This window comes from Cinclus cinclus, chromosome 4 (assembly GCF_963662255.1).
Source record: "Cinclus cinclus chromosome 4, bCinCin1.1, whole genome shotgun sequence".
Taxonomy (NCBI): domain Eukaryota; kingdom Metazoa; phylum Chordata; class Aves; order Passeriformes; family Cinclidae; genus Cinclus; species Cinclus cinclus.
The window spans coordinates 65356406-65367145 of record NC_085049.1 but is presented as its reverse complement, the minus strand read 5'-3'; the positions used below and the strand labels follow the sequence as shown (position 1 = coordinate 65367145).

General features: G+C 52.9%; 1 protein-coding gene across 1 annotated transcript; it reads right to left on the bottom strand.

The window, feature by feature from the left end:
- Window positions 1–4996: 4996 nt before the first annotated feature.
- Window positions 4997–5939, bottom strand: LOC134043293 (calmodulin, striated muscle). The gene has a single exon (XM_062491455.1). It carries the CDS (start codon window positions 5937–5939, stop codon window positions 5490–5492), a length of 450 nt encoding a protein of 149 aa, XP_062347439.1. The 3' UTR covers window positions 4997–5489.
- Window positions 5940–10740: the final 4801 nt, after the last annotated feature.

Genomic DNA, 10740 nt, shown 5'->3' with positions numbered 1-10740 from the left:
GGATTTTAATCGAGAAAAAGCGGAAAGCTCTGGGATCTAAATCTGAGGAGCCGGGAATGGGGGGGGGAATTTTAATTGTTTATCCCTGGGGGTGTTTTATGGAGCAGGTTCTGCTTCTCCCGGAGGGAAAAAAAATAAAAAAAAGAGGGAAAAAGATTCCCAAAATCCCGTCGGGATGGGCCGTGGTGACGTGGGGCTGGCGGCACGCGGGGCTGAGCTCATGTTCCTATTAATTCCCATTTGTTAAAATTCCTGACAGCCCCAGCGGGGCTGGAAAACCGAGCGGCTCCGCTTGCACTTAACCCCTACAGGGATTCCCGACTTTCGGAAGAATTTGGGGATGGAGAGGGTTTTAGTTGGAATCTGCAGGTCCTGGCGCGGCTCCCGTGGGATTTGGGATTTCTTTCCCGATGTTCCCAAACTCCTCCTGGCGCCTCCAAACTCTTTTTGCAGTTTAATCCCCTTCCAGCCGGCCGGGCTGGAGCCTCCCCTGCCCGTCCTGGGAAACTGGAATTCCCTGCTGGGATTTCACTCTCCGAATTCCCTCGGGACTGATCCCGACGGGATTATTTTGGGAATTGGAATTTGTGCCCCAGGGCCTCCACAAAATCCTTTGGGACTTCCCTTGGGAATGATGGGAAAAAGGGCGGAAGGGACTGGGGAGTTGTCCCTTCTTTGCGGGAGCAAGGGATTGGGAATTGGGATTGGGGACTGGGATTTGGGATTGTCTCATCCCAAAGACTCGTCCTTGTCCCCTGGTCCTGCTTGTTCCTCTTGTTCCCAACTTTTCCCTGTCCCTGATACCTCTCCTTGTCCCACTTCTGCTCCCACTTATCCCAAAACCCAAGGCTTGTCCTTGTCTCCTGGTCCCACTGCTCTGTTCTCCTGATCCAGCTTTCCTCCATCTCTCGCTCCCACTTTTCCTTGTCCCCTGGTCCCTTCTTGTCCCCATCTCCTGGGTTTTTTTCAGGTCCCCTTTTTTCATCCCATTTTCCTCCTGTTCCCATTTATCCCCTGCCTGGAGTCTGGTTCCCTTGTGCCTTCTCCTGATCCAGCTTTTCTCCATCTCTTGTTCCCACTTTTTCTTGTCCCCTGGTCCCTTCTTGTTCCCTCTCTTGTCTCCATCTCCTGGTTTTTTTTCAGGTTCCCATTTTCTGTCCCGTTTTCCTCTTATTTCCAATCACCCCACGCCCAAAGTCTCATCCTTGTCCCCTCTCCTGATCCCAGATGTCCTTGTCCCCATGTTCCCTTCTCTTGATCCCGCTTTTCCTTGTCCCACTGGTCCAGCTTGTTCCCATCACCAGCTCACACTTTTCCTTGTCCCCTTGTCCCTTCTCCTGATCCCTTCTTGTCCCCATCTCCCATTTTCTTCAGGTCCCCTTTTTTCATCCCATTTTCCTCCCACCCCCATTTATCCCCTGCCCGGAGTCTCGTCCTTGTCCCTTCTCCAAATCCAGCTTTTCACCATCTTTTGCTCCCACTTTTCCTTGACCCCATCTCCTGGTCTCCTTTATTCCATGTTTTGGTCACATTTTCCCCTCTCCCGGTTTTTCCTGTCCCCAATTCCTGCTCCCTCCTGTCCCCTCCCTTGTCCCCAGCTCCTGCTCTCCTTTATTTCTCTCTCCTCATTCCCATCTCCCTGTCCTTCTTGTCCTCTCTCCTCACCCTTAGAATTCCATGAGGGATTAATGCCAAAAAAAGAGTAAAAATTTGGAAATAAACCCAACCCCTCCAGCCCCAAAATAAATCAAGGATTTTCCCCCAAAGCTTTTCCCTGTCTGCTGCAAGCTCAGCCTCAGTGTTGAGCTGGCACCAAATTTTTCCATTCTCCATCATTTTGGCCATCCCTGGACGATGTTTCCCACATTTCCCTGTGCCAAATTTTGGGATGGTTTGTGTGGTTTTTACATTTCTCCCGCAGACAGGATTTTCCCCTTCCACAAATAACCCAAAAGTGGAAAACCAGGGAGAATAATCCCTTTAAAACAGGTTTCAAAAAACCACCCTCGGGAGACAGTACCATTTTTTTTTCCAAAGTAAACATGGGAAAAAGGAGTTTGTGAATGGATTTTTGGGCTTTGTTTTTATCCCCCTGTGCAGAACCTGCCTTGATTTCCCAGCCCAGCTCCCCATCCCCAACCCCTCACCCCACCAACCTGGATCAATCTTGTTTCCAGAGCTGTTTTTCCAGACTTTTTTCTGGCAGCGGGATGTGCGGGGGGGCCTCCCCTTCCCGCAGACATTTCCCAGGCACCGCGTCATGTTTGCTCCAGGGCAGAGTTATTGCTGGGGAGGGGGCAGGGAGCCACGAATCCAGAGGGTTTGGAAGGGGGAAAAAATGGGAAAAACCTGTTTTTCCTTGGGGAGAATCTTGGGAGACCTCAGTGTTGTTTCCCTAAATTGAATTAATGTGTTTTTAAAGCCTCGTTATGGAGACGGGATGAAAATATCGCGGGTTGCTAAAATTCAAGGGAAGGGGGAGAATTTGGGATTGATTCCACAGGATTGTAGTAAACATCTCTGGTCCTTTAGGATGGGGGATGTTGGGGGGGGGGGGGGGGTGTTGAGGGGTGGTTCCTGAGCTGCTTTTTTTCCTTAAAAATTCCATTTTAGGGGAAAAACGATGTCCAGGTGAGCAGGGAGAGGGTAGCAACGGGACAGAGCTGGATCCCTGTTTCTGGGCGGTGCTGGAGCCCTCAGTGGGTTTTTTGGTTGGAAATTACCTGGAAAAGTGGTGGGAGATTGTCCGTGGTGGAGGAGGGAACAGCTGCCACAGCCTGGATCCAGGAGATTTCCCCTCCAGCCATGTCCCGAGGGATCCCCCCAGGCCACATCCCATTCCAGGTGATCCACATGTCCCACCCTAAATCCACCCCAGGTCCCACTCCAGGGATTCCTCATGGTCCATTCCATGGATCCCTCATCTGCCATTCCATGTGCTCCCATCCCAGATCCCACCCCAGGTGACCCCTATCCCAATTCCCACACTAGATGATCCCTCAGGATCAATGGATGACCAGATGACCTCCCAGATCCCATCTCAGGTTATTCCTGCCCCAAGTGGCTTAGATGATCCCAAGGTCCCATCCCAGGTGACCCCTATCCCAAATCCCACTGGACCCATCCCAGATGATCCCTATCCCAATTCCCACACTGGATGATCTTTCAGGACCCATTCGGGATGATTCTTATCCCAGTTCCCATATCAGATGATCCCACAGGACCCACCCCAAGTGACCCCTATCCCGATTCCCACACTAGATGATCCCTCAGGATCCATTCCAGGTTATCCCTGCTCCAGATGATCTCCCAGATCCCATCCCAGGTTATTCCTGCCCCAGGTCCTGGCTTAGATGATCCCACAGAACCCTTCCCAGATAATCCCTATCCCAAATCCCATACTAGATGATCTTCCAGGATCTATTCCAGGTGATCCTGATCTCAGATTCTGTACCAGATGATCCCAAGGTCCCATCCCAGATGATCCCTATCCCAAATCCCACACTGGATGATCCCTCAGGACCCATTCAGGGTGATTCCTATCCCAATTCCCATATCAGATGATCCCACAGAACCCATCTCAGTTGACCCCTATCCCAAATCCCACACCTGGTGATCTTCCAGGATCTATTCCAGGTGATCCCTATCCCAGATTCCTCACGGGATGAACCCCCAGGTCCAATCCCAGATGATTCCCAGCTCCCATCCCAGGTGATCCCTGTTCCACATCCTTCAATCCCCACCCCCAGGTGCAGGGAACATCCTGACCAAGTTTTAGGGTGGAAAATTTGGATCAGGGATCCTCCAAACTTCCCAGGCTCCAAGTGCATCCCCTGGCCCTCGATTAATTTAATTATTAACCATCATCGGATGGAATTCCATTGGTCATGGATCTGCCGGGCTGGATCCTGCAATTCCATCAGCTCCTTCTCCTCCAGAGGGACAATTTGGGGATGAAAACCTGGATTTGGGAAGTGAAATCCTCTCCTTTTCCAGTGCTGGAAAAAATGAGACCATCCTGTCCATCCATGTGTCCATCCCAAGGGATGCTGGTGGGAATCTTCCTGAGCACCAAATTCAGGGAAAAATGGGAAATCATGGATAAATTTTCTCTGCTGTTGATGGAGCTGCCAGGCTGGGATCCACCCTCCCATTCAGGATCATGGTTTGGAAAAACCATCCCGGGATAAGCGGAAAGAACACTCCAGAAATTAAACAACCCAAAAATAGAAGGAGAAAAAAAAGTCAGGCCTAAAAATACCGGGGTAGGCTTGGATTTGGATCCTGGCATGAAATAAATATTCCTGGTTTTTGGGAAGGACTAATTTTAGCCATCCCATTACAATAGCCTGGTGTGACCTTGTCATTCTGGTTTTTTTTTTTTTTTTCCGGCTGGATTTTGCTGGATTTGGGGATTTTGGGGCTGGACTTTGCCCTGCTCTCATCCTGGGAGTGTGAGGGAGAAGGCACTGGGAGCGAGCGTGGGCGTGCTGGGCTCTGCCAGGACCCGCCCGGTTCTCCCGGGAAAACAACTGGGATTGCCAAAGTTCCCAGCCCCAGGGATGGGCTGGAAGTGGGGCTGAAGTCGTGGCAGATCCCAAGCTCCCCATGGAGCAGCTCGGTCCCGTTTGCTCGTTAGCGACGGAGCGTTAATTAGATCCATTAAAATGGATTTTCCTTCAAATTCCTCTGTGGAGGGAATGATCCCATGCCAGGATCCCCCCTCATTGTGAGGAAACTGAGTCACAGCCAGTTGGGGATTATGACCCCCCAAAGGTGAATCCTGCTCTGCTCAGCTTTGGGATGGGGATTAGGGACAAATCCAGTTTCTCTTAGCTTGGAAGAGGGAAAAGGACCCCTGAGATCCTGGGGGTAGAGACAGATTCCAAAAGAGATGAGATTTAGGATAGGGATGGCCACATCCTGGCCTCCAGCATCTTTCTGGCTTTCCAGGAGAAGGGATGGAATGGGAAGAGGATGGAGAGGAGGTGGGGTTTGAGCCTGACCAGGATGATTTCTGGGAATATTTTTTTTGCAGGGATCCCAAGGAGAAGCTGAATGAAGCAGCCACCAGGACGTGGGGGGATGTTTTTTATTGGACTCAGGGATGTGAGGGAATATTCAGTGTCCACTGGAATATCTATGGACATGAGACATCCCATGGGGACCCCAAATCCATTTGCATCCCACGTCCAATGCAGACGCTGGTTGGTGGCGCTCCAACTGGGGTAGAAGAGGATTTTTCCAGCCTGGAGAAGGTGGGAGGGGATGGAGGGGCTGGGGTAGAACCACCACCACAACCTCTGTTCTCTATGGGAAAAACAAAAAAAACAAAAAAAAAAAGAAGGAAAACTTAAAAAAAAAAAAGCACCAGAAACATAATTTTTTCCAACCATCATGAGGATGGGGTAGAGCCAAGATTTGGGGATTTTCCATGGGTGCTGCATCCCAGGGAGTTACCTGGAGCTGGAGGTGGCTGGTGGAGGCCGTCACTTCTCCGTCATCATCCTGACGAACTCCTCATAGTTGACCTGCCCGTCGTTGTTGCAGTCGGCCTCCTTGATCATCTCGTCCACCTCCTCGTCCGTCAGCTTCTCGCCCAGGTTGGTCATGACGTGCCGCAGCTCCGCCGCGCTGATGTAGCCGTTCCCATCCTTGTCGAAAACCCGGAACGCCTCCCGGATCTCCTCCTCGCTGTCCGTGTCCCTCGTCTTCCTGGCCATCAGCGACAGGAACTCCGGGAAGTCGATGGTGCCGCTGCCGTCGGCGTCCACCTCGCCCACCATGTCCTGCAGCTCGGCCTCGGTGGGGTTCTGGCCCAGCGAGCGCATGACGGTGCCCAGCTCCTTGGTGCTGATGCAGCCGTCGCCGTCGCGGTCGAAGAGGGAGAACGCTTCCTTGAATTCTGCGATTTTCTCCTCCGACAGCCGCTCGGCCATGGTGCTTCCCATGCGAGCACGCGGCTCTGTCCCAGCACACCGAGGAGATGGAGCCTCCTCCCTCCCTCTTTCCCTCCCTCCTTCCCTCCCTCCCTCCCTCCTTCCCTCCCTCCGCGTTCTTCTCCCTGGATCAGCAGGAGGAGGCAGGAATGGGAATGGATCCGGAAGTTTCGGGAGCTGGCGAAGAAGAGTGACCCAACCCCCTTGGGCCAGCCTGGCTCTCGTCCTGCTGCTCCCATGGTGACATTTCATGGGGCCAGATCCCAAGGAAGCCCTAATTAAGGGATTTGGGCTCAGTGGTTTCGGGGAGAGGCAGCAGTGGGGCGGCGATTTTCCCACTTCAGGGATATTTTGGGAAGGTTTGGAGCTGTACAAAGGAGTCGGAGGGGTCACCCCCAGTCTCCCCAGCCCCAAGCAGTGCTGGCAGCACATCAAAGGCACCGAGGGAGGATCCCCCCCCCCCCCCCGTGCAGGTCCTGGCAGATCCCGGCAGCTCGGAGTCACCTCTGGGGCCTCCTGCGGGGTTGGATCCAGGTGGTGACGTGGAACTGGATCAGGAGAGGGCTGTGGGGTCCTGCCCTGTTACTCAGGGGTGAGCTGAGCATTCCCCCCATTGTAAGGTTGGGTTTACTCACCCCTTACTCAGCGAGTGAAGGAGGGGACAGTGACAAATGAGGGAGTGGAGGTTTCTCCATCTATCCATGGATCCCATCCATCCATCCATCCATCCATCCATCCATCCATCCATCCATCCATCCCTCCACGGATCCATCCCTGTTTCTTCTGTGCCCACAACAGTCCAGTGACCTTCACCAGCCAGATCAAGGAGCTGCTGGACCAGGAAGTTCTACAGCAGAAGATAATTTGACTTTCTCAGCTACAGGACATGGGCACCAGTTGATCCCAGTTTAACCCAGTGGGGAATTAGAGGTGTGGGATTTGGAGGGAAAGGCACAAACCAAAACCCAGCCCGTGGGACTGCCGAGGAATGGTGGGATAAATCTGGGAGAGGAACACTCTCCTGGGGAAAACCTCCTGTGGAAAAAGCTCTGGGAGTGTGGAACGCTGCAATTCCCGAGAGGAATTGTGGGAGCCGTAGTGGGAACCTGTCTGGTAAGAGGTTTCGGGGAGGGGAGGCCCTGGCAGCTCCTCTTGTGCAAGGGCTGCTCCCTAATTATCTGTCTGATTGCCCACGCTGGCTGTTCTGCTCCAGATTTAATTAGATCCAATCCAAACTGCCGGGGAAGAGCCAAGGGGAGGCAGAGCTGGCTCGGATCTGCCTGGAAGAAATTCCAGACAGATCATGGGGGCTTTGGAGGCCTGGGAGAGTTCAGGTGTTGGTTCAAAGCTGAAATGGGGGGATTTGGGGTCCCTGTGTCACCTGGCTGACATGGAGGGCAGAGGGGTTGTGGATCAAAGCTGGAATCTGCTGCTTCCTTCCCATGAAATCCCCGTGACTGGCATCCCGTATCTCCCATCCCATGGATCCCATGGATTCCATCCCATCCCCATGACCAGCACCCATCATCTCCCCCTGACCTCTCCACGACCAGCACCCCTCACCTCTCATCCCATTCCATTCCCATGACCAGCACCCATCACCTCTCATCCCATCACATTCCTTTACATCCCTGTGACCAGTACCCATTGCCAGCACTCACCATCTCCCATCCCAGGCCGTCCCATCCCACAGATCCTGTCCCAATGTCCATTTTCAGGATAAGGTCAAAGCCAGCCTTTGATTTTTGTCTGTGCTTAACTGCTCCTCATTTATCAGGATAATTATCCCAGTAAAACTTCCTGCTGGCCCATAAAATCTTGTGATTTATGGCCTAATCCTATTTACAGTGGGTGGGCTGTGGGGTAGGACAGGGAAGGGGAGCCCACCACGGAGGGAGCGGGAGCGTGCAGGGCTTTTGGCGCCGAATTTCCTGGGTTGTCTCCACCTGGAGTTTGAAAAATTGGTGCTTTGAGAAAGGAGGGCCCCATTTAAGCCTCACACAGAGTTTTCCAGGCTCGGTGTCTGGCTTTGAGGGGCCTAATCCAAGGAATGGGGGGAAAATTTCCCCCAATCCAGAAGGTGAAAAATCTTCCAGTTGGATTCTCCTGAGGTGGCTCGGCTGGGAGCGCCAGCCCAGATGTGCACAGATGTGTCTGGGTTTGCAGCTGCAGACACGGCGGGGGATGAATTAATGAAAAAAGAGAAAGTTGGGAGGTGGAGAGGGAAACTGCTCCGACAGGGAAAAGTCCGTGGGGCCCCCGTGTCCCTGCACGAGCCCAGATGGATCACAGGAGCAGCTGTGGGGAGGGGGAGAAATCTCCACAAATCCCAGCAAAAACTACACTGAGGTTTAGTGCGGAAAATGGGATTTTGGAGAGGGTGGGCTCGGGGTTGATCCCAGAACGGCTGCAAGAGTCTCAGGGCTGTTGCTGGAGTGAAATTTGGGATTTGGTAGCCTGTGGTTTGTTTTAGACTTGGCTTCCATGGAGATTCCCAAATCCAAGGGTGAACTGAAGGGCAGTTCCTAAGGCTGGACCAAAGGGACCCTGATCCTAGACATCACCCTGGAGAGGAGGATTAGGATGCAGGAGTTCTTGGGAAAGGACCCTGCCCCACAGTGATCCCAGCTCCAGGAAGGCCCCACCTGGAAACCCTGGAGGCGTGGGCTGCGCTCCGGAGCTGGGTGGATCCCAAAGGCAAACAGGACCCGGGAGCTGCTTACCCAGGGCGGAGGTGCCACATCATGGGCACATCCCCAGTCCCTTCCTGGCACAGGGATGGCACCATGGGTTCCCCTCTGCCCTTTGGAATTTTATCCAGCTGTATGCCATGGGATGGGGGGGTCTTGGCTCAGCAGAGGTCTGGAGAGAGCCGAGATTCCACGGAATTCAGCATGGGAGGAATCCAGGGGAGCAGGGCTTGTTTAGTCTGGAGAAGGGAGGGCTGAGACGGCTGCACATTCCTGCTGGAGGGACAGAGCAGGGAGAGGAACCAGCAGGAGCTGGGGAGAATTATTTAAAGGGAATTACTTCCAAAGGGAATTAAGGACTTTTGGCTGAATTGCCGTTGGCTGCAGGACGAGGAGACAAAGATTGAGCCTAGCCTCGCTCAGGGAGGACAGACAGACAATCCATGGGATTTCCTCTCCCTGCGCTCCAGCAGCTCACTCATGCCTTTTTTCTTTTTCAGGAGGAACTGTTTTTCCAGCTTCTCCCTGCTTGGGAAGGGCCAAATTCCCTCCAAATCAAATCAGCTTCAGAGGTCAGAGCTGTAAATCCTGTCCTTCCCTCTCGGGGGAGCGGGGCCAGCCTAGAGCTGGGATCGCTCTCCAGAGCTGCAGCCGTGCCCGGACACCCCAAAGGTCAGGCTGGAGGTTTTTGAGAAAACTGGATAGGTTTATCCTGGTACAACAACTCCCTGGAAGCTTCCTCGGGATCAGCGCAGCAGCATCCCCTTCCCAAGGATTTAACATTTACTCAATGAGGCCACTCCTGCTGATGGGGGTGAGGAGAATCCCACTGCTCCCTTTTCCCTGAGAAAATGAGGGAAGTCCAGCAACTCGGCTGCTGTGCTCGTGTCCTGCCTGGACATGGAGCTGCAAAATGCCAGCTTGTCCTGCCTGGACACAAAGAATCACAGCAGGAAGACAGGGGCTCCTCCTGGAGCCTCAGCTTGGAAAGATCCCTCTTTGTCCAGACTCCTGAGCATGGACACATCCCTCCCTCCCAGGCAGACACGGCTGAGGCAGGTGAGAGGCCATCAGGAATTTAATGGAACTTGGCACTGGAAACTGTACAACATTTACAGAGAACCACACGCTGTATCTATGTACACCCTCTGCCCATTCCCAAAGCTCCCAGCTGGACATGTGACAGGCAGTGACAATACCTGGATGTGGAGTCACCGTTCCCCAAGCCTGCATTTCAGGAATGGCTCCCCAATCCCAGATTTCAGGTGACAGGGATTGCAGGATCCCACTCCCCAGTCCCAGATTTCAGGTGACAGGGATTGCAGGATCCCACTCCCCAGTCCCAGATTTCAGGTGACAGGGATTGCAGGATCCCACTCCCCAGTCCCAGATTTCAGGTGACAGGGATTGCAGGATCCCACTCCCCAGTGCCAGCTTTCAGGGACACCCCACTGTGCTCAGAGCTGTCACCCTTTGTTTCCCAGGACGCTCTGCAGCGCCGTTCCCAAGCTGGATCTTTCCCTGGATTTTCCTCTGTATCTTTGGAGTGCTAGAAGATGGCAGTGCTGCCACCCTGAGTATTTACAACCACTCCTCCTCCTCTCCTCACACCTCCAACACTTCCTCTCCTCTACCTTTCTACCACATGCAAGAACCCCTTGGTTGCCTCCAAGTCCTGCTTCCCGTTGGGAAGTGTTTCATTTCCAAAAGGCAACAAAAACACAAATCTACCTTCACTCCCTGCTACCCCCTCTACTCACTGCTCCCCAAACCCTTTTACAACGTGCCTACAACGTTCCTACACCCTGGAGTAATGCAGTTCTCTTTCAGTAGTGTCTCCTCCCAGCCCGTGGATTGCTCCGGGGTGATGTGAGGGACAGCTGGGACATCACCCCCTGGAGCATGAAGGATCAAGTACTGGAAAGGAAATGCCAAGTCTGAGCAACAAAAATACAAAAATAAAAAAAAAAAGAAACAAAACCCAACAACCAATCAATCAAAGAAAACAGACAAAATAAAAAAAACCCACCCAAAATCCCAATCCCCAAACTTGAAAAAAAACTAATAAAAAAATTAAATAGTTGGCAGGATACAAGAGTGAGACAGAGGAA